Here is a 23,948-nt window from a genome sequence, read left to right as displayed (position 1 = left end):
CAGTCAGTCAGTCAGTCCCAGCAGATGTTGATGTCTGTAAAGCATGAGCTCATTAAGGAAATGCTTAGCAGGTACAATACAGCTCTGATGAACAAACTCTAATTAACAAGCCCAGGCCACATTAATGACCCTGATCGGTGTGTGTGTGCATCGTGTGTGTGTGTGTGCCATGCACACTGTAAATTATCCTGCTTGTTTAGTTGGCACCTGCCCCTCCCCTATCTCTCCAGAGTGTAATGTGTAATCTAGTGATTAGCTGTCTTCAATAACAGACAGGGTCTCCTCAAACATGGACCTGAACACTGGAACACACTGGGGGAAGGAGGGATGAGGGAGGAATGGGGGTGAAGTGGCCGAATGGGGGAAGAGGGATGTTTAATCCCCAATAAATGTCTACCCGTCTCTATCTTTTCATTCTCTCTCTCTCTTTCTCTCGCTCTCTCGCTCTCTCGCTCTCTCGCTCTGGTTAGATCAGTGAATCCCCCTCTTCTGCTCGGATTAAAGAACATCCTGAGAGGAAAGCAATTGACACCTTACCACTTCCAACACAAACACACACAAACACACGGTTTGATCAGGGGTGGTCCCAAGGGGAGTGTGGCCCAGGGCAGCATGGGTAATCACTTATTTGCTTGAACACCTCCAATGTTCCGCTCGGATTAAAGAACATTCTGAGAGAAAAGCAATTGACATCTTACCACTTCCAACACACACACACAGTGATATTGAGACTGCCAGCTAAACTCTCTGATCCTTGTTCATACAGAGGAGAAGTCCATAAGACCTAGAGACCAAGGCTTTACACACAAGATTTATGAACGAGAGAACAGAGGGAGCGAGAGATGGCTGAAAGAAAGACATGGGCAGTGACAATAAAATGCTGTTGTGAATCATTAACACACACAGGCTATTTGTTGTGGCCGTAATCCAGGGGATTAGGCCCACAGTTCAGCTGAGGACAGGACGACATCAGAGCACTGAATAATAACATACCTCATCTCATTAATTTACTATAAGAAACACTACAGCTCACACATAATCACTATACAACTGAATCAGCAATGCAATCATATTATATGTTAATATATATTACATTTTGCAGACTATTTTTTATCCAAAGCAACTTTTAGTCATGCATACTGGTGTTCCTGGGAATCAAACCCACTATTCTGGCTTTTGCAAGCACCATGCTCTACTAACTGAGCTACAGAGGACCATAAAATAAACACTGCCCTGTTGTTCTGGTCTGAAAGGGTTAACCTAGACCTGGTATACAGTTAGCTGGTTGATACCTCTAAAACCTTCTCCACAGCAAGAAAAGATGACAGTAGCTCAGTCTGGCCTTGACGTTCGCTCTATGTCTTTGACTTGAGAACACATCAGGCATACTAGAGCCATAGAATAAGACTCAACAAGATTGGAAGGAGTGGAAACACACATATAATAGGAGGTGTGGGGGGATGTGTGTGTTGTGAAATAATGTGTGTGTTGTGAAATTAAAGTACCTGCTCAAATCCATTCCTCTGGAATTCCTCAAATCCAAAGATGTCCAGGATTCCAATCTCAAGGGCAGGATCTCTGTGGGAGAGGTATGGAGGAGGGGAAAGATCAGAGAAGGAATTCATACACAGTGTGACACATCCTCAGAGGCCAGGTTGGTGTATGTCTCTGTTTGTATGAATGTTTGATTTGGAGTGGTGTGGCTAGTATGAATGGAAAAGGGTGTGTGTTCGCTCAAGTATATACAGTGCATTCGGAAAGTATTCAGACCCCGTGACTTTTTCCACATTTTGATACATTACAGCCTTATTCTAAAATTGATTAAATTGCTTTTTTTTCCCCTCATCAATCTACACACAATATCCCATAATGACAAAGCAAAAACAGGTTTTTAGATTTTTTTGTAAATGTATTCAACATAAAAACCAGAAATATCAAATTTACATAAGTATTCAGACCTTTTACTCAGTACTTTGTTGAAGGACCTTTGGCAGCGATTACAGCCTGAATCTTCTTGGGTATGACGCTAAAAGCTTGGCACACCTGTATTTGGGGATTTTCGTTCATTCTTCTCTGCAGATCCTCTCAAGCTCTGTCAGGTTGGATGGGGAGCGTCGCTGCACAGCTATTTTCAGGTCTCTCCAGAGATGTTCGATCGGGTTCAAGTCCGGGCTCTGGCTGGGCCACTCAAGGACATTCAGAGACTTGTCCCGAAGCCACTCCTGCGTTGTCTTGGCTGTGTGCTTAGGGTCATTGTCCTGTTGGAAGGTGAACCTTCGCCCCAGTCTGAGGTCCTGAGCGCTCTGGAGCAGGTTTTCATCAAGGATCTCTCTGTACTTTGCGCCGTTCATCTTTCCCTCGATCCTGACTAGTCTCCCAGTCCCTGCCGCTAAAAAACATCCCCACAGAATGATGATGCCACCACCATGCTTCACCATAGGGATGGTGCCAGGTTTCCTCCAGACGTGACGCTTGGCATTCAGGCCAAAGAGTTCAATCTTGGTTTCATCAGACCAGATGAGAGTTCTTTAGGTGTCTTTTAGCAAACTCCAAGTGGGCTGTCATGTGCCTTTTACTGAGGAGTGGTTTCCGTCTGGCCACTCTACCATAAAGGCCTGATTGGTGGAGTGCTGCAGAGATGGTTGTCCTTCTGGAAGGTTCTCCCATCTCCACAGAGGAACTCTGGAGTTCTGTCATCGGGTTCTTGGTCACCTCCCTGGCCAAGGCCCTTCTACCCCCGATTGCTCAGTTTGGCCAGGCTCCCATCTCTAGAAAGAGTCTTGGTGGTTCCAAATTTCTTCCATTTAAGAATGATGGAGGCCACTGTGTTCTTGGGGACCTTCAATGCTGCAGAAATGTTTTGGTACCGTTCTCCAGATCTGTGCCTCGACACAATCCTGTCTCGGAGCTAATATATATTTAAAGAAAACGTTTTCTCTTTGTCATTATGGTGTATTGTGTGTAGATTGAGGAGGATATATTTTTTTATTGATTCATTTTAGAATAAGGCTGTAACATAACAAAATGTGGAAAAACTCAAGGGGTCTGAATACTTTCCGAATGCACTGTATATATTTTAATTATTTCATATTTTGGTTGATGTGTTTGTGTGTGTGAGTGAGTGAGTGAGTGAGTGAGTGAGTGAGTGAGTGAGTGAGTGAGTGAATGAGTGAGTGAGTGAGAGAGAGAGAGATTGTCAATGCAATAACACATTCCAGAAGATAATAGTGCTTATCTGACATGACGATGAGGCTGAAAAACATCAACACACCAAGACCAAGGATCCACTGGCCTCCACCTCAATGCTGTGTGTATGTGTGTGTGTGTGTGTGTGTCTGTGTGTACGTGCGTGTGTGTGGCCTCCAAGTCAACTCTGCGTGTTTTAGTACATAAAATGTAAACTATTCCAACTCTCCAGTGTAAACAATATGTTATGAGTGATAGTATCAGTGTTGTCTTTCTGACGGGCTTGTATGTGCTGTTGTTGAGTCTGTGATGATGGACATATGACAGAGGGGTTTTAATGGGTATCTGTGCTGGCTGTCAATAAATTCCTTGTAGTGTTTACAATGAAACATTTACATATCTGTGATACACATGCAGACAGACGCACGCACACACGCACACACACACACGTAGCCCTACCCCGTGCTGTCGTCCTGTCCCTGTAGGTAGTAGTTGCTGTTGTTGACCAGGTAGCTGAAGAGGCGTCCGTACAGGGCCTTAGCCAGCTGGTCTCTGAAGTGCTGTGACATCTCCACCGTGTGGCGCCGTGTGATGACATCACCTGAAGGAAACAAGAGGGTAGACACCATGGTGACCTGGGCCTGACATCCAAACTGTTACCATAGAAATCCTACAGATGGGAGGTATGTTTGGGGTATTGTGAAGTAAGTCAATGTTTGGGGAAATGATGAGGACAGAGGGTGAGTGATTACCTTTGAAGTACTGCACATCAGAGGTGAGGGCAGAACTCAGGTCATCAGAACACACCTGTAGCATTCCAGACACTGGAGAGACAGAAAGGGGGAAAAATAGAAAAAATAGTAAGAGAGAGAGAGAGAAAAGAGAACGTGAATAAGTAAAGTGATAAAAGAACAGAAAACAGAGATAGGGAGGGGGTGAAAAGGTCATACTCAGTTCAAGCCTAACCTTCAGTCACTCACAGAGAGACAAAAACAGTTTAAAATATGACGTGTCACACTCTGACTAGTTCTGATGGTGCTTTCAAGACAACTGAGAACTCTGAAAAAAAACTAGGTCAAATCATGACGTCAGTGATTTCAGGTCGGGAAGTCGGAGCTCTAGCGTGATGCCCGAGTTTCCGACTTGGAATTCCAAGTTCAATGACCGTTCAAAACTATTTTTCCCAGTCGGAGCTCATTTTTTTCTGAGTTCCCAGACAACTCGAACACACTGAAGTCGGAAGTCGGAGATTTCAGAGTTCCCAGTTCCCAGTTGTTTTGAACAAAGCAACACTTCTCGATCCAGCCTACATGATTAATTCTGATATCACTGAGCTGACATGACGAGTCAATCTCCGCTAAAACTCATCACCACTTATATGCTGGCAGCGCTTAGTCATCCCTGGACTCAGGGCATATGAACGAGCACAAAAACAGGGTGACAGGAACTCAGAATCCCAATGACCTCACGTCTCCTTGAGAGGGCCCTGTTTTGGTGTGGGGGATGACATCATTTGTCTACCCTCTCTGTGAGGTCAGGGTAACACATGTGTGTAGTTCTGTTGTGTAATGTAATGACGTAAATGTAAATGTAATGTAAATGGGTAATGGGTCCTCTTCTCACAATGGTAACAGCATGAGAGGGAACAGGACTCGCTCACCAAACAGGTGACTATAGCAGACTGGCTGAAACACCAACAGCAAATATATAACAGAATGGGAGAGAGTCTGTGTGTGTATGTGTGTGAGAGAGAGAGAAAGAGAGAGAGAGTGGGAGGAGAGCGAGAGAACAGGGAGGGGAGGAGAGTGCAAGGAGGAGACTGCAGCAAAGCTGATGTAAACAAGAAGATGGATAGTGACACAATTACTACTGCGTAGCGCTCCCCCCCCACCCCCCTCCTCCCCTCCCCTCTCCCTCTGCTGTCAGCCTGGTGTCAGTGCATAGTGTTGGCCCAGGTCACGTGACGGGGGTGATGCTGACCTCGCTCCAGCAGCTGCAGATTGGAGGGGTAGGCGGTCTCAGCATCTGTCAGTGATATGAAGCTCAGGTCCCCAACTTGCAGCACCACTGACAGCAGCATAAACACACTGTCCACCTCCTGATGGAGAGAGAGAGAGAGAGAGAGAGAGAGAGAGAGAGAGAGAGAGAGAGAGAGAGAGAGAGAGAGAGAGAGAGAGAGAGAGAGAGAGAGAGAGATGCGGCGGTGTGGAGGGAGGAGGGGAAGAGAGAAGGAGAGCGAGAGAGGTGTTATTGTTTTTATTCATGAAGTTGTGAAATCATACATATACTGTAAACCCCCACCCCCTAGTCTCCTCCCAAAGAGTCAACTCCCATCTTTTGAGCGAACATATATTCTCCAAACCCCTGAATCCCTCTCCCCCTTATCCCTAAACCTCTCCTCTCTCTCCGATCTCCTTATCTAACCTCTCCTTTCCCCTCTTTATCCCTCCTCCCTCTGATCCCTCTATACCCTTCCCCCCACCTCTCTCTCTCTCTCTCTCTCTCTGTCTCTCTCTCTCACTCTCTCTCTCTCTCTCTCTCTCTCTCTCTCTCTCTCTCTCTCTTTCTCTCTCTCTCACTCTCTCTCTCTGTCTCTGTCCTTGAGTAGAGGACGATTAATGGTATCCCCCATTACCCAACCCAGACCCTTCAACCCTACTGGACAGTGTGTGTGTGTGTGTGTTATAGGAGCTGTTTCAGTGAGATAAACAGTGTTATTAGTCTCTGTCTGACACTGCAGTAGCAGAGGAGAAGAAAGAGAGTGGGAGAGAAAGGAGCGATTGAGGTTCTTCATGAGTCATCCCCAATGAGAGCTTAGGGAGGCACCGATGGGTAGTCTCTCTCTCAGGAAGTACTCTTGCCCCCATCACCCCCTCCCCTCCTCCCTCCTACAGTATCGGCTGCTGGCTGTGGGAGGGATTAAAAGCTGACTTGGTGGTCACTCAGTGCTGACAGATGCTGACTGCAGCCTATACATAGACTGTGATAATGTGCTGAGAACACTCATTCTGTACACACACACCAGACAAGGTACAGTACAGTACAGTCTGTACGTATAGCTAGTATACTAACATGCAGAACCCCACATGACCATCACATGCAAGCATGCTCACAAGCAGGGTGGGAAATTAACTTTTTGGTCAATCAGCCACCTTGGCAGGTAGATTACATTTTTTACCCATCAAAATATTGTTTTCACCGTAATTACATCAAAATTACAACAACAAAAAAACAGATGAGCATGCTTTGTAATGTTTCAAAAACAAGAAAAGTATTACTATTAAGAAGTAATGTGGTATATTGCTTCATTTCATTTCATATTTATGATCTGCATATTTTAACCAATTTATGTTACAAACATATAAACTGTTCTACAACTGAACATCAAGAATCAACAAAGTGCCTGCCCTGCCACAAAATGCTGAGTGATACGGCTTATTTATTATTAGAGTTCAGGGCCCTATGCTGACATTTTTTACAAGGAGTTCATGATGTGCTCCTAAGTAGAAAGGTACTGTAGAAGCACACAGATAAATCTAGGAAAACAATGTTCATGAATAAAAGTTTTTGGGAGTGATCCATGCTCAATCAAGCACAATCATTATGTGTGAGAAACATTTTCAGCTGCCCTTTTAAGGGACGGGCCGTTACCGTGGTAACTTGGGTACTTGCTTTGCTATGTCTTCCTAGCAGCAGACAGTTGCAGCAAACTCAAACTAACATTGAAAAACAACCTAGTGTGTGAAAAACTCAAACTAACATTGAAAAACAACCTAGCGTGTGAACAAACTGATGTAACTGGCAAATAAAATCTAGGACAACGTCACACTTTAGTAGCCTTTCTTGTCAATTCGACCAATTTAAACATGTGGGCTTTTGATTTTTTTTTTTTACTGTTCCCAAATGCACTGTGTGACCACCAGCCAACATGGCTGGAGAAATAGACATTCTTAATGTCCAACCCTGCTCACAAGCTACAGTATGTGTACCCACCAGTGGAGGCTGGTGGGAGGAGCTATAGGAGGACTGGCTCATTTTATTGGCTAGAATTGAATAAATGGAACGGTATTAAGCACATCAAACATAGAGAAACTACATGTTTGACTCCATTCCATTAATTCCATCCCAGCCATTACAATGAGCTTGTCCTCCTGTAGCTCCTCCCACCAACCACCTCTGGTACCAACTGACCCTATAGACTCATAGACATACACACAGCCATATGTGTGGCAAATAACACATGCAGACTCACGCACGCACACACACAGTGTGTTATCGTACCAGTTTGTTGAAGCCCAGTGCTCTGAGGGCCTGTTTGATTGCAATGAGACAGTTTCTACTCTGATTTGAGGCTGAGGCCACAGGAGGGGAGTCTCCTGCTGGAACACCTGCACTCAGGTACCTAGATAGACACAGACAGAGACCAGTGAGAGACAGCTATCATACTATACACCACAGACATGATCAACTACACTACAGAGAAGAGCAGCAGGGAACAACACTCAGACAGACAGAAACCAGGGAGAGAGTTCACACTACAGACCGCACTGACTAGATATCACTGAGGGACTACAGACATAATATGGTACCCTGAAACAAAAAAGCATATTTTTAGAGCATGTCAAAAAGTCATTTAAAGCATGGTGGTTGAGCAGGTATTCTCAAGCTGAGTAGTTTTTAACCAGTCAGAGCAATCTCCTGCTGAGAAAGCGAGGGTGGGGAGGGGGGAGAGAGAAGGGGTCCCCAAATGGGCTAGTATCGGAGGGCTTTTGATCACGCACTCGCAGCATTGAATCAGAGGCTATAGCGTGTTTACCAGGCTCCAAAACCCCCATCCAGGTCACTGGATATCAGACAGACTTTCCAGGGGGGGTTCATGGAATACTGTCACGCATTACACGCGCACACACACACACGCACACACACACACACATTTTACAAACTCAGCATGAGAGTGAAAGAGTTACCAAACATGTTTGGTAACTCATGTTTGGTAACTCTTTCACTCACTCTCATGCTGAGTTTGTAAAATGTTTTAACATTTTGGGAAGGAAATGGGGTCAATCTGGGTGAGAGGCAGAAATATGTGAATTTCCCCCCCTCAGTCACCTGCTAGCAAGAGGAAGGGATGGGGTGTATGTGTATATCTTCCTATATTACTGTAATCTGCATGGCCTTATTACCTGTGAGACAGGATGTTGTTGAGGTACAGACCTGTGAGATAGGACGTTGTTGAGGTACAGACCTATAATATAATAATATAATATAATAATAATATGCCATTTAGCAGACGCTTTTATCCAAAGTGACTTACAGTCATGCGTGCATACATATTTTTTTTGTGTATGGGTGGTCCCGGGGATCGAACCCACTACCTTAGCGTTACAAGCGCCGTACTCCTGAGTGGTGCAGTGGTCTAAGACACTGCATCGCAGTGCTAACTGTGCCACTAGAGATCCTGGTTCGAATCCAGGCTATGTCGCAGCCGGCCGCGACCGGGAGACTCATGGGCGGCGCACAATTGGCCCAGCGTCGTCCAGGGTAGGGGAGGGAATGGCCGGCATGGATGTAGCTCAGTTGATAGAGCATGGTGTTTGCAATGCGAGGGTTGTGGGTTCGATTCCCACGGGGGGCCAGTATAAAAAAAATATGTATTCACTAACTGTAAGTCGCTCTGGATAAGAGCGTCTGCTAAATGACTAAAATGTAAATGTAAATGTGCTCTACCAGCTGAGGACCACAGAGATAGGACGTTTTTGAGGCACAGACCTGTGAGACAGGACGTTGTTGAGGTACAGACCTGTGAGATAGGACGTTGTTGAGGTACAGACCTGTGAGATAGGACATTTTTGAGGCACAGACCTGTGAGACAGGACGTTGTTGAGGTACAGGCCTGTGAGACAGGACTTTGTTGAGGTACAGATCTGTGAGACAGGACGTTGTTGAGGCACAGACCTGTGAGATAGGACGTTGTTGAGGTACAGACCTGTGAGACAGGACGTTGTTGAGGTACAGGGCACTCTTCTCTTCAGGCGACAGGCCCTCAGCCATCAGGTAAAATATGTTGAAGTTGTGTTGCTGACGAGGCAGGTAGGCCACACGGGACTTCTCCAACATGTATGTGTATATCCGTGCTAAACACACACACACACACACACACACACACACACACACACACACACACACACACACACACACACACACACACACACACACACACACACACACACATGTAATCCACATAATAACACATGCTCTGTCAATAAACTTTAAACCATATGTAACCAGTAGTACAGGAACACACCTACTGTAAAAACACTTATAAACCTACACGCACACATGATAATCTTAACAGAATTATCCATTAAGATACCAATGTGTACTCTCAAGATTCTTAAATACAGGACACAGACCAAATTATCAAACAAAAAACCTGAGTGTCCTTAAGTCAAATTCATATTTCATACACTGCCATTACGTATGAGTAAATCAATTTATCTGTCTCAATGTGGTTCAGTAGGAATGACAGACATTGAAGCCTGACAGGTTTACTCATAGAGTTATACTCCCCCCTGCTGGCCATACATCAAAATGCCTTTTAATTACTACAAGTACATGGACCCTATGAGCACAGATAGAACAATGAGACAGATATTTCACTGGATGTATAAATGTGAAGCATCCGCTTGGTGTTTCCACTCACTATCAAAAATGGTAGGTGAGAGGAAGCCCAGTGGCCGGCAGTGGGAGAAGAAAGAAGGAGATGTATTTTGTCCAACATTCTGCACATTTTCTCATCGATGAAACATTTTATCTCAATACAGTTTTCTGTTCCCAAAACTAGAATCTGTTATGATTGAACTAAGGTTTGTAGACTTTACCCTTTGCCAAAGTTTTAAAAAATCACATTATTTTGAAGGAGTGCAAAGGCGAATTGAGTTATTGCACACGCGCACTTCACAGAGTAGGCGTTCCCTAACAGAAATATACAGATACATGCTAGAACGGGCCAATAGGATCTCGCAAGCTCGTGCTTGGCTCTGCCCGCCTCCTAGCTTGTTCTGCCCACTATGACTCATTTGTTTCCATTGGAAATGACAGGCTGTGGTCTATCTTGGTTTAGTTATACAAATCTTTGCTATGAGGGTGTAGTGGTGTATTCATCTGAGTAGACATTGAGTGGTGTAGTTAGTAAGTCCCTTTGTTAGTTATAGAACAACCCCCTGAGTAAAGGTGTAGTAGTGTGTACCTCTGAGTAGTGTCTTTCTCTTGTCACAGTACTGCAAGCTGAGGAGTTTGATGAAGCGACTGGAGTTGTCATTCATGGGAGTCTTGGCATGACCAAATGCCTCCAGGATACAGTTCACCTATAAGCCACCACATAATATAGAGAGAGACAGTGTAATATACTGTACAATACAACCATCCATGCATGTCTTAGCTGTATAAAAATGTATTCTCTAAAAACATTATGAATATGTCCAGCCCAGAAAGTGACACTTTCTGGGCTGGACATATTCATTATGTTTTTAGAGAATAAATTTTTATACAGCTAAGACATGCATTGGTGATGGCATGTTCATAGATGCACAATTTGTTAATGTGAACTAATATACCTAGGTAATTTGATTCACTGAAGTTTACTGAAGCAGGTGCATGAGTGTGAATTACTGACTGTCGCAATTCGACATCTCTTCACCATGGGACAATATAGCCCCACTGACTGATTGTCACACTCATCTGTCGCTCTGTGCTCTCTAAGTGTTGACCCAGATATGTTATCTAGCACCAACCCATGACTTCATCTGTGTAGATACAGCTCCACTATAGCCAAGCAAGAGCTTTTCTCTCCTCCCTGTTCAACAATGGTGCTATGTATGTTAAGGTCATAACAGTAAGTCTAATGAAAAGGTGTTTGGTTTATAATAAGGAGCACTGCTAGGACTATAAAATAGCAAGAAAGTGTTCATCTTCAGTCATTCAGTGTAATAATACTTCCCTAGCATGCTAGACAACAAGAAAACCATTAGATTTCTGACAAAATGTCGATGTAAGGTTGAATGCAGTAGTCCTTGCTCATACTAAAGGGCTCTTTTAATCCGCTGCTTCCAGACAAGACTGGTTTAATACCATATCATTGCAATTGATCACTGCATATAAAACATTCTCACACAATGTCCTAATCATAACAGCTTTTCATATAATGGTTGCTATGGTAATTTTGTGTGCCATTGTACTCCTCTATGTTCTCCTTCAATGGGTCTCACCAGTATGCTTTGAGTCCACTGCCAGAAACGATCGCTAAGCACATCTCACTGTCTCACCGTCCGAGGTGAGAGGAGTCATAAGAGAACCGACAGCATTTAGATGCTATGGCTTTCTCTCAGGGACAAATGGGCCAATCACAAACACAATGGGCCTGAGTCATCATACAGAACCTAGCGATGGCTATGAAGGAAATAAAGGAACCTGTAAAACCTAGGGGTTTGATGTAAAGACCAGTGCGCTAACACAGATCATTTGGTCCATGAATCCATATCTCAAACCACTACACAACAGGGACTCTGTAACACTGGACTGAACACCCACTGAGCTTGTCTGTCTGTCATTTTCTATTCAACTTCCATTGTCCTCCAAGAGTGGATTCATCTTTTTAGGACAATCAGGGTCAGGGGCTCTGTATGTAAATGGTAACCCAGACTCACATGCTTCATCCTGGGCTCAAGAGAGAAGCCTTTGGGGCTGGACCTCACTGCCAGGTGTCTCACTATGTGTTTACAAGCCTCTGTCTTCCCAGAACCACTCTCCCCACTGCACAGAGAGAGAGAAACACAGAGAGAGAGAGAGAGAGAGAGAGAGAGAGAGAGAGAGAGAGAGAGAGAGAGAGAGAGAGAGAGAGAGAGAGAGAGAGAGAGAGAGAGAGAGAGAGAGAGAGAGAGAGAGAGAGAGAGAGAGAGAGAAAGAGAGATAGGCTTGTTAAGGTAGTAAGGGTGAGAGAGAGAGAGAGAGAGAGAGAGAGAGAGAGAGAGAGAGAGAGAGAGAGAGAGAGAGAGAGAGAGAGAGAGAGAGAGAGAGAGAGAGAGAGAGAGAAAGAGATATAGGCTTGTTAAGGTAGTAAGGGTGATTAGACATAAGTAGCAATAAAAATGACAGTTGTTTGTGTCTGTGTGTGTCCATGCAAGGGTGTGAATATATGTGTCTTTGAGTATGTCCATGAGTGTCCATATTGTTCCTGGTCTCAGATTAATGGGTGTGTTGAGTGGCGTGAGTAATCAGGGTGTAGCCTAGAATACTATCTGTCACCTCCGTCACACTCCCCCACCCGCCTGACATCCCCCCATCCCATTCACTCCTCTGTTCACAATCCTGCAGCTAGCCATTACAATGGTATTGTTTATCGAGTGGACACTATCATATCAACCTAGCCTATGGCTATAATGCTCTGTGACTTTTTAGAAACATTTTGTTATTCCATTTCTTTCTTTATTCTAGTGAAGGACACTGAAAGTGAAGACCTGTGGAAGTTTCTTTGGGTTAGTGGAGATGGCAAGTGGAGCTCATGGTCATGTGTACTCTTCATCTAGGTGCTCATCTAGCATCCACCCACTGGGCATCTCACTGAGATTATTCAGGTTAGGTTGATCCATTCGCCTGGCATCTCACTGAGGTTATGCAGGTTAGGTTGATCCATCCACCTGGCATCTGACTGAGGTCATTCAGGTTAGGTTGATCCATTCACCTGGCAGAACACTGAGATTTTTCAGGTTAGGTTGATCCATCCACCTGGCATCTCACTGAAGTCATTCAGGTTAGGTAGATCCACCCACTGGCATCTCACTGACGTCAATCCGGTAAGGTTGACTGTGGCGAACTACATTACTCTGCTCCATGGGGGACTTAAACTAACAGTTGGACATACTGTAAGATCTGTCTAACTGCACAACTTGGACACACACACACACACACACACACACACACACACAGACACAGACACAGACACAGACACAGACACAGACACAGCACACACACACACACACACACACACACACACACACACACACACACACACACACACACACACACACACACACACACACACACACACACACACACACACAGAGCAGAGACCAGCTACGTTACACTTAGCAGATGGCTTTAGAAGGTAATTTAAGCCCCAACTAATGACAGCGCTGTGTGTATGTGTGTGTGTGTGTATGTGATTTTGTCCTCCTATTAATGACCCTGCTAAGAGTGTGAACACAGCAGGTTACCTCTCTTTTCATTTACAGGGCTTTATTCGAATTGAAGGGCGTTTTGTGCTTCTGGGTATGTGTCTATACCCTGGCCTCCAGGGATCATGTGTACTGAATGTATATGATTGTGTAGGTACCCTGCCCCTGAGGCACCTAACATTTTGACTGCCTCCAGCCCAGTGGAGCATGGAAGACTGCATATGAGGTGTGTGTGTGTGTGTGTGTGTGCATGTGTGTGATGAATAGCCAGCGGCCAAAGTGCATTAACTCGCTGCCAGATCTGCTACGACTCAGCGTGAACGTCGGTGGAGAGCCATAACGGGTTTAATTGCAATCAGGAAGCTGCCTCCATCCAGCCAGGCCCCCAGAGCCATTCATCTCTCTGCGATCATTTAACAGGTCTGGGCTGAGACTAAGGCTCATTAATCTCTCTGGGAGCATTTAACTGACCTGCAGGGGTGGGTTTGGACAAACTGGGCAGTGGTCCTCACCTCAACATTCACCTACTCTAAATAATTTACTGATGCTGAGTTAATGATCTACATTTACATTTGAGTCATTTAGCAGATGCTCTTATCCAGAGCGACTTACAATTAGTGCATTCATCTAGGTGAGACAAAAACATATTGCAATCATGTCAAGTACATTTTCCCTCAACAAAGTATTTATCAGCAAAGTCAGTGCTAGTAGGAAAAGGGGGGGGGGGGTGAGAGTTATTTAAGATACTCTTCAAAGAGGTAGGGTTTCAGATCTGAATTAAATACTAATGCTTTCTCACAGAGGCGATATTGGCATGTATTTAGTGAGTGTGTGTGTGTGTGTGTGTGTGTGTGCGCATCTGTGCATGCATTTGAATGTGTGTGTGTTTTTTCTCTTTCTGTGTGTACCTGAGGATGAAGAATTGCGGGCGTCGCTCCTGCAGCATCATGTGGTAGGCCCTCTCTGCTGAGGAGAAGATGTGAGGAGGCAGAGAGGAGCACAGACGCCCAGAAGAACTCAGATACAACTGACTCACCTGACAGAGCGAGAGAGCGTGAGAGACAGAGAAAGAGGGATAGAGAGAGAATATGAGTGTTATAATCCTTAACAGTTACTTAGAGAGAATAGTTAAAGCCCATTGTTACATAACACACTGAAACACACACACGCATGTCCACACGCACACCACTTGGGTTCATCCTTACACAGATCTAACTTGGGTATACGTTTACAAGTGTGTGTGTCAGAGGAGGCTGGTGAGGGGAGCTATAGGAGGACGGGCTCATTGAAATGGCTGGAATTGAATTATTGGTCAAGTTTGTGGTTTCCATAAGTTGATGTGTTTGATAACGTTCCATTTATTCCATTTCAGCCATTACAATGAGCCCGTCCTCCTATAGCTCCTCCAACCAGCCTCCTCTGGTGTGTGTGTGTAACACAGCACTCTGACAAAGTGTGGCTTACCACTCACCAGTCCTGTACTATGGCCACGTAAAAACCAAGACAGTCAGAAACACACAGAGCAATTAGTGGTTAGTGGAAACTGTCTGACTCAGTGTGTTGAGGTGGAGTTTTAAAAGGCAGTGTTTCAAAGACTGTTTCATGCTGCTAGTCTACTAGTGTTAAACTAATCTATTCTCATAGGCTGCACTGTACAGATATAAACAGTAGTACACATTGTGTGCCATGCCTCGGCCTGTACCACTGACTGAACACATTGATTTAGCAGAACATCCAATAGACTAATAGCTGAATGCTGACATTGGGCTTGGCTGTGTCTGACTGACTGACTTTCACTGAGATCAGACGGGCAAAAAAATAGAAAATACACACAGAAAATATACACATCTGCCACCCTGCCACTTGATTGCCATACAGAGAACACACACACCTACATATTGCCCTGAAGCCTTACATAACAGCGATTAAATCCTCCCCCACACCTGGTGTAGTATGTTTCAAGGGTCTCTGTGGCACTAATCATGTACCGTTACAGCGTGGCTTCTCTCCACTCCTGTACAAGCCTGAGACACATCAAACACTATATTCAATGCCCATAAGCTCCGTATACCATCCCAGCCCCAAAAACCCTACCCCTAAAAACCCGTTCCCCAGTCCAGCAACCCCCCCAAAACCCAGCTTCAAATACCACACTACCCTTCCCAGCCATTGCCACAGTACCAAACCCAGCCTCTGATCCCTTTCTCAAGTCAGACTCAATCAAGCCCCAGGCAGTCCCCAACCCCAAATGTCTGCCCCATCACCCAGCAGATGTGTGGTGTTGGAGGGGAGGAGAGGAGAGGAAGGGGGGTGTTTTTGGTGGAGGGGGTAGAGAGACAGACATCAGAGGGTGACAGCCTGTTAGCAGCAGATCACACATGTTGTGACATATGTCTCTTTCACTCTCTCAGGTGGAGTGTGTGTGCAAGACCTGGGTGTGTATTCAATTCTGCCAGATTTTAGGTACAGATATGGGGGGCGATGGAACTGGCATCTGTCCGAACCAAGCTAGAGGTACCCCACCCCCTCCACACACACACACACACACACACACACCTCCTAAACCCCCGTTTCATGGGCAATCTCTCAGTTGCCATTAGGGCAGTGGGCTGAGTGATGATGGTCATCTTGTCATATTGTATTTCTTCAGCCAGTGAGCACAGCTTGTCCCACTAATGTGACTGTTCAGCTGTCATTGCTATTGTAGACACACAAGGCATGGTATGGCAAATACACCACATGTGAGGTACGGCAAACATAGCCTAATATAGATTAAACCTGTGTCAGACATAGCTAAGAGGGATTAGATGTGTACTTGACTGAAAGAGACATGTTTCTGTCAGCGTTATGTAAATGCATGTCTGATAGAGTAAGATATGTGTATGCATTACATAAATGCCTGTCTAGGCTACGGCCCAGCAGATATACAGTGTGTGTGTGTGTGTGTGTGTGTGTGTGTGTGTTTCTGAACAGGATCTCTCCCTGGCCTGGCTAGTGTATAGTGCAGAGTCAGCCCTCCACTGTGTATCACTGACAGGAAGACTGCATTATTAATGGACCACATCAAGCCCCATTTCATCCATTCATAATACACTAATTATACACACAACAGGAAACTCAATACACACACACACACACCACATACTGTTAACATATTCTCTGTGTTATTTTGACAAGATACATTATAGAGGATATACAAATAAAAAACATAAAGCTACACCCTAGCTAGAGGAAAATAAAGAGAAAATGTACTGTATGTGTTACTGTCAGCCTAAACACTAGAAATAGACCAACGTCGATATACAGTATGCCTTCCTTGGTGCAATCTTTTTTTTTTAAATAAAAAATCCCAGCACTGGGCACAAACTCATGATGCTCGGATCTGAAGCACGCTGCTCAGACCACTGCGCTATGGCATTTTACAATGCTCTAGCAAGTCGTGAGAATACTTGATGACACTTGATGGTATGAAGTCAGTTGGTTTGCAGAGCCTTCCCCAAACCATCGGCCTAACCTTAACCACTAGGAATTAATGCCTAAACTGTTAACCTTTGAGTTGTTTCTGTTTTAACCCTGTAACCACATGGAATTAACCCTGTAACCACCCAGAATTAATGTGTCAAAAATAGACGTTCATCCATAATACGTCGAATTTCGAAAGGAAACTATGAGATCTTGTTGGTTACTGTATAATGTGTGCTCACCAGTGTAGAGTAGATGGGGAGCTCTTTGTTAGGATTGACCAGGAGGAGAATGTGCCCGATGTAGGTCTGAAAAAAAAAGGATTTGCATTACTTCTTTAACCATAGAGACATACAGTGAGTGAAGTGCATCTCGTCCATAAAATAATGGATTATTACAGTTGAAATATTGTAACATCAGGGGTATACATCTCATCCTGATATATTGGCGTTGAGGCATCTTGTCTTGACCTGAAGCACGGTCAAACTACCAGCCACTAAACTCCTGGGGTAAACACAGAAGTCCATATAGACCCATACCGTCTTTAATGTTGAAGCACAAAGCCCCATCCCTTTCACAGAGCCTGAAGGTCACCTTAGCACTAACTAAATCCCTTCCCCAAACACACCGAGGGATGGGAGAGGCCTGTGTCAGCACTAGTGCTATGGCAAACATGACAACAAACACTATTATGAGAATTAAAAACTCTTCTCAAAAGCATTCTCCCCCACTGCCACGGCAGATGGATATGCTCATTCCCAAATACACGCTCCTGGTGCATGCATGCGCCTTGGCAAGCCCTGCGCAACCCCTGGAGAACAAGGAAGTGTAATAGAGGTAAGAAATGCTTTTCTAATGATAACTCAAATTACTCAAAGGCAGGGAAAACATAGTCAACAACGTTAATGTAATGAGCTTCAGGGGATATGGCTGAGACATATGAATAGAATATGTTGCCAAATAGTGGTCTGCTCGGACATCAGTCCTTGTCAGCGTTTGCAAAATCAATGCGACATGTAATCAACTTGACATTTAACGGCAATTAACGCTGCAAATCACTTAAACAACATTACCACCAAAACCCATTTTATAAACAGAAATAGCAAAAACTGCACGGAGATAGACAGGTATTCTTCTTCTATTTCAATAGATATTCCTTCTTCCCACGCACAGACCCTGAGGCTGTTTAGATAGGCTACTAACAGCCAAAATCCCTTCCTCTGACTGAGACATACAGTAAACCCTAACCCCTACTAGTGTACAGTTACTAGTTGCTAGCCCTCCTTCCCACACACATACCCTGAGGTTGGCTAATTGCTAAACGCTCTGTCCCCTCGGAGTGCCTTGCTGGGGCTGAATAGGATGTGTTATCACTAAAACGCTAACATGCTGCTCTGCCTGTCCTCAGGCCTGGGCTGAAGGTTAATGAGCTTCAATGTTACCCCCAGAAACTGTTCTAAGGTCAGTTTTGCATTTTAACCCCTAATGGCAGGGTTAGATGATTCTAGATCTGTGCCAGAGGGTAACTTTAATGCTCTCAATCTCGTATAGTAGGATCAAGACCAAAACTCAAATTACACTCCCCCACAACCACCATCAGATCCTCCCAACTGTCATGCATCCCTCCCACAACCCTCTGTCCTCTCCTCCAGTCTCTGGGCTTGGCTGTGTACCATCCCTCCATCCCAGTACAAAGCAGCAGGCTGGAGCCGTCATCAAAGTCCCAGTCTCTGACCACCCTGCTGGGGAGCATATGGACCATTACAATGCCTTTGTCCTCCCTCTCCTCCATCTCTTCCCTCTCTCCCTGGTTTCCTCTCTCTCTCTCCCTCCTCCACCTCATGCTCCTCTCTCGTTTTCTCCTCCTCCTTCTCGCTCCATGCTCTCTTCTTCCTCCTCCTCCTCCTCATCCTCAACCTTCTCCTCACCCAATCGCCTTATCTTTACCCATCATCTCTTTTTTTCTTTTCTTCTCCTCATCTCATTCTTTCCCCCTCTTCTCTGTCCTCTCTCAATCTACCTCCTTCCCTCTTCCCTCCCCTCCATATCCAACCAGCCAGTCTCTTCCCCATCTGTAGTTCAGTAACAACAGGCTATTGAAGCCTCTTCACACATAGTGATGAGAATAACCAGGCTGTTCCACATTGATCTGGCTCCAGTCTTTATACAGCACAGTCCCTCATGCTAAGCTATAGACCAGGCAATAGACTCAGGGAGATGGGGACAATGAAAGTGGTTAAATTGACCTGAAACCAAAAGGAACAGGGATGTACAGTATTTCTCATAAATGCAGTCATGGATTTCTTCCATCGAACCAAACCAGCATTGATTCTCCAACATAGGACATTTCTCTTTTGTGTGTGTGTGTGTGTGTGAATTTGTGTATTAATGTGGGTGTCTGTGTATCTGTGCGTGTACATGTGGCTCTTAGTGGTTATATTCATCCCCCAGCCATGGCTCAAAGTCCCTGGCCAGCAGACAGTGAGTCTCATGGGCCACCTTCCAGACCTCCCACACAAACCCCTCACACAACAGCCACTGTCCCAGAACAGAGAGCTGAGAGGGGGTTGGAAGACTGACTCAAAGAGCGTACCACCCCTACAACTCGCACTAGCACAGTTACCATTGCCTGGCCTGGCAACAGAGAAACCAAAAAACAGGACTCCCACCCCTGTCCCAGCCACTGGCAATAACACCCATCTCTGTCACTGGCCTGCTGGGCAGAGGGTGCTGGTTTCCCTCCCCAGCTCTGAATCTGGGCACAGTCAAGGGGAAAGACTGCCCATTGTCCAAGCTGACATCTCAGGATCAATACATCACTCCAATTGTATGTCAGTGTGTCCATGTGTGAGTGAGTGTGTGTGTGTGTGTGTGTGTGTGTGTGTGTTTGTGTATGTTTGTGTGCATGTTTGTGTGTGTGTTCTACCTACATAAATCTGGTCATTGCCAAAGCGTTTCTGCATCTCGTAGAGCAGGCTACTGTTTGTGAGTTCACTGAGAGACGCCAGGTCATCATTAGGCGCCGGAGGCATCAGCTTCACCTGCAACACAACACCACACAGGTTACCATAGCAACCACACATGGATTTGGTGCATGTGCACACTTTCTCATACTGTACGTGTAAAATGTTCTGTAGTAGAGATGTGACGTATATAGCAGTAGTGCACATATTGAGTGTACACTTTGTTGTAGTGCAGATGTTGAGTGTACTTGCCTGCTCCAGTTTGCTGGGTGCTGTGGGTCCGTTCAGACCGCTGTCCAGTGAGAGTTGTCTGCTCAGCCCCACTCCCACCTCCCTGAACATGGCACACTTCTCCAACAGACTGTCCCTCTTAGAGAGGGACATGGATAGGGGGGTGCTACAGGGTAGGGGCGGGGGTTACAGGATTACTAAGGGTATCATTTGCTTTGAATACTGATATTGAAACACACTTAAATTATAATTAATGCATAATATAGATAAGTGAGGTCATTTGATCATTTAATGAATTGATAATAAAAACTCACAGGTTCTTGACGGGGATGGTGTGGTCGTGTGCGCCTCCATCGTAGCGCTCGTCTGTAGGGGGCGGGGGGACAGAGGGGTCCTTCAGTCTCTCTACCCAGCATTCCTCTGCTCTCAGCAGCATAGCCATGATGGGGTCGGATGCTGCTATGGCTGTAACCAGGACAGCGAGCAAAGGGGGTTAAGAGGGTAACCACTAAGAGTTAACAATGAGAAAGACTGTTTTCACCTCTCTGTCAGACTGTTACAGATGTATTAGTTAGTAAGCATTATAAACTGGGTAGTTTGGGTCCTATATGCTAATTGGCTGAAACAGCATTTTAGCTGTGTATATCAGACAATAATATACCACGGCTATGACTCAAAAAGACTTGTTTACTGTTCTATTGATGTTGGTAAACAGTTTATAATAGCATAATGGCACATCAGAGGTTTGTGGTATATAAACTTGCTTAAAGAAGCAGTCTGGGATCTTAAGAACTTATAAATTCATAACATATTGTATGAATTTGAATTAGTAACATATCATACGAATTGCAACAAAAAAAGAAAAGGTAACATATCATAAGAAATTGATGACATAATACACAATTTTCAGGGACCCGTTTTGGCTCGTGAGCACTACTTTCAATATTACTGGCTGAAATGATACAAAAGCTCTGGAGCATCACTTTAATTATAGTGGTCATAAGACATTTAAGTCACTGATGGTTACTTTCAGTACAAAAGGGGGCTTTAAATTAGCCTCTACCTAGCAAAGATGTGGAATGTTGCATAGACATTGACTTTGGACACCAGCCAATCAACCAGACACATAAAATGTCCTCCAAGATCAATACGTTGAACATTAATGACAAGTAATATAGACGTACCATCCAAAGCTCTGAATCATTCTAGGCTAATTCACCAAGGGCTTCATCCTAAAAAACTGACCCCCCTCACATCCATATGGATGTGCCTGTGCAGAGTGCGAACCCCACGGAGGACTGATCCATCTGAGCTTCAGAGACAGGGGGAGTTAAGATACCCTCAGTCTTTAATGAGGTCTAAAAGGGCACAGGGGAGGAGTACGGCTATATCCCCTCTACTATTTCATAGAGAATGACAACCCCCTAGACTCTCTCTCTCTCTCTCTCTCTCTCTCTCTCTCTCTCTCTCTCTCTCTCTCTCTCTCTCTCTCTCTCTCTCTCTCTCTCTCTCTCTCTCTCTCTCTCTCTCTCTCTCTCTCTCTCTCTCTCTCTCTCTCTCTCTCTCTCTCTCTCTCTCTCTCTCTCTCTCTCTCTCTCTCTCTCTCTCTCTCTCTTCTCTCTGTCTCTTCTCTCTGTCTCCCTGGGGTGTCACATATATCCCTAAGTTAAGCTTACATGTTACAATGGACTATTGATTACTGCTAGAGGGAGTGTGTGGTGTGATTACGCTAGGGGATGGGTGGAGTAAGGAGGAGGCTCTAATAGGCCTATAGTATCTCACACTATGATTGGGAGGTCGGTATGGAGAACATGAGTCTCTCTCCTCCTCTGCTTCCACAAGTGAGGTACACTGACGTTCAACGCTTTGGACAGTCTTTACATTACTCACTACAATTAGAAAGTTTCATTTTCCATTCTCTGAGGGTTTCAAAGGCATTACACTTCAACATTGCTGTGGCATTTCTGCTAACCCATTTGGTTGCTAAGAAGCAGCTCTTGTAGTATGTTGTCCGTAGTAGGGCAGGAACGATACCAGTATTGCGATACTAGTTAGTATCGTGGCAAGGGAACAAAAGACAAAGCTGATTTTACTTCTTTAGAAAAACAGCCCTAATGTTGGAAACAAACATCATTTATTTATTTATTTTCCAAGCTATAGCACACAATATCTTACATACAGCAGGTTTTTAAGGACCAAAGAGTTTGGTCTGCTATGTGTTTTCATTTTTGCCATATAAAAAATAATTTGATAATGGTATCGTCACAGACCTAGTCCACAGCAGCTCAAAGAACAAAGTATATTTTCCCCTGTGGAGTTTTATGCTAGTGTTGTTCAGCTAGGGAGCCCAGGGGAACAGACAGGTAAGGAAAACATCAGTATCCGCAGGAGAGTGTCTGTTAATAGATGCATCTCTGTAGACAGAGGAAATAGAACCCAAATGAGCTCTAGTGTCTGTGTGTTATTTCAAACAGCGACAAGGAGCTGTCTCTCAACTCCTCACACATACACACACACGGCACATAGGCACCCATGCATACACACACACACTTAGATTAAATGAGAAGGAATTATGTTAGTGTGGACATGCTCTGATAGTCTCTTCTGATTCTATACATAAATGAAAGATAATGCACTTGAGTAATGATATTCTACCCATTATGGAATTAATCAAATCAGCTCTGATGATTAATTCTGAACACCTTTATTCTCTCAGTGTGTGTGTGTGTGTGTATGTGTGTGTGTGTGTGTGTGTGTGTGTGTGTGTGTGTGTGTGTGTGTGTGTGTGTGTGTGTGTGTGTCCAGAGAAAGAATCAGGCAGAGTGTGAAGTGTTAATTTTATGTTTGGTTAATGGATGAGCTTGTCCTCATGGGGCAATGACATATAACCTCCACCCGCACGCACGCTCTCACTCACACACAGACACACACAGACACACTCAGACACACACAGACACACACAGACACACACAGACACACACAGACACACACACACACACACACACACACACACACACACACACACACACACACACACACACACACACACACACACACACACACACACAGGCTTGTGGAAATGAATGGGTTAGGTTGTGTGTGTTGGATCTGTTTTATCAGAGTGATCACTGGAACAGTAGGCTAGGCAGACACAGCTCAGCTGGACCAATCAAAAGTAATTTATTTGTTCCAATACCACATGCTTAAATTGAGTGTGTGTGTATGTCAGTGTGTTATACCTGAGGGCTTGTCTTGGTTGCAGTTCAGGAGAGTTGGGTCTGCTCTGTGCTTCAGCAGCTGGCTAACAATGCTTATCTGCAGGGAGAGATGGACAGACAGAGACACACACCTTCATTATTTTAGAGAAAATAAAAAAAGACATGGGATTGCGTTAGATCACATTTTGCATGCCTTTCTCCCCAAATGTCCTTGCCGTGGCCCATATCTACAAAAACAGTTGTCTGATATGTAGCTGTCATCATCTCCTCTCGCCCCCAGCCTCACCCTTCCTTCTTTCTGCCTTTGATCTCTTTATCTTCCTCTGTTGCCCTATATTTCTTTCTGTCACTACAATATATAGCCCTCTTCCTCTTTCCCCCTATTTCTCTCTCTCTGTCTCTCTCTCTCTCTGTCTCTCTCTGTCAATATCAATAACATTCAATTCAAAGGGCTTTATTGCCATGGGAAACATATGTTTACATTGCCAAAGCAAGTGAAATAGATAATAAACAAAAGTGAAACAAACAATAAAAAATGAACAGTAAAGTTCCAAAGGAATAGAGACATTTCAAATAGTTAAAGTACAAAAGGGAAAATACATAAACATAAATATCGGTTGTATTTACAATGGTGTTTGTTCTTCACTGGTTGCCCT

The 23,948-nt window shown here is 44.6% G+C and overlaps 1 protein-coding gene across 2 annotated transcripts in view; it reads right to left on the bottom strand.

Moving 5' to 3' along the window:
- The window catches only part of LOC121571628 (unconventional myosin-XVI-like), a 167,647-nt gene that overhangs the window by 76,491 nt on the left and 67,208 nt on the right, over nt 1-23,948 (bottom strand). For both annotated transcript variants that reach the window (XM_041883205.2, XM_041883206.2), the window contains exons 8-21: nt 23,314-23,389; nt 20,389-20,539; nt 20,096-20,240; nt 19,811-19,921; nt 17,123-17,188; nt 14,327-14,454; nt 11,892-11,997; nt 10,436-10,553; nt 9,173-9,320; nt 7,468-7,588; nt 5,167-5,284; nt 3,939-4,010; nt 3,646-3,787; nt 1,506-1,578 (exon numbers count right to left, since the gene is read on the bottom strand). In XM_041883205.2, coding sequence (XP_041739139.1) covers nt 1,506-1,578; nt 3,646-3,787; nt 3,939-4,010; nt 5,167-5,284; nt 7,468-7,588; nt 9,173-9,320; nt 10,436-10,553; nt 11,892-11,997; nt 14,327-14,454; nt 17,123-17,188; nt 19,811-19,921; nt 20,096-20,240; nt 20,389-20,539; nt 23,314-23,389 — 1,575 coding nt within the window. The remainder of the gene's footprint in view (nt 1-1,505; nt 1,579-3,645; nt 3,788-3,938; nt 4,011-5,166; nt 5,285-7,467; nt 7,589-9,172; nt 9,321-10,435; nt 10,554-11,891; nt 11,998-14,326; nt 14,455-17,122; nt 17,189-19,810; nt 19,922-20,095; nt 20,241-20,388; nt 20,540-23,313; nt 23,390-23,948) is intronic.

This window comes from Coregonus clupeaformis, chromosome 40, assembly GCF_020615455.1.
Source record: "Coregonus clupeaformis isolate EN_2021a chromosome 40, ASM2061545v1, whole genome shotgun sequence".
NCBI lineage: Eukaryota > Metazoa > Chordata > Actinopteri > Salmoniformes > Salmonidae > Coregonus > Coregonus clupeaformis.
The sequence above is the reverse complement of the archived record's forward strand: the minus strand, read 5'-3'. Positions and strand labels throughout refer to the sequence as shown.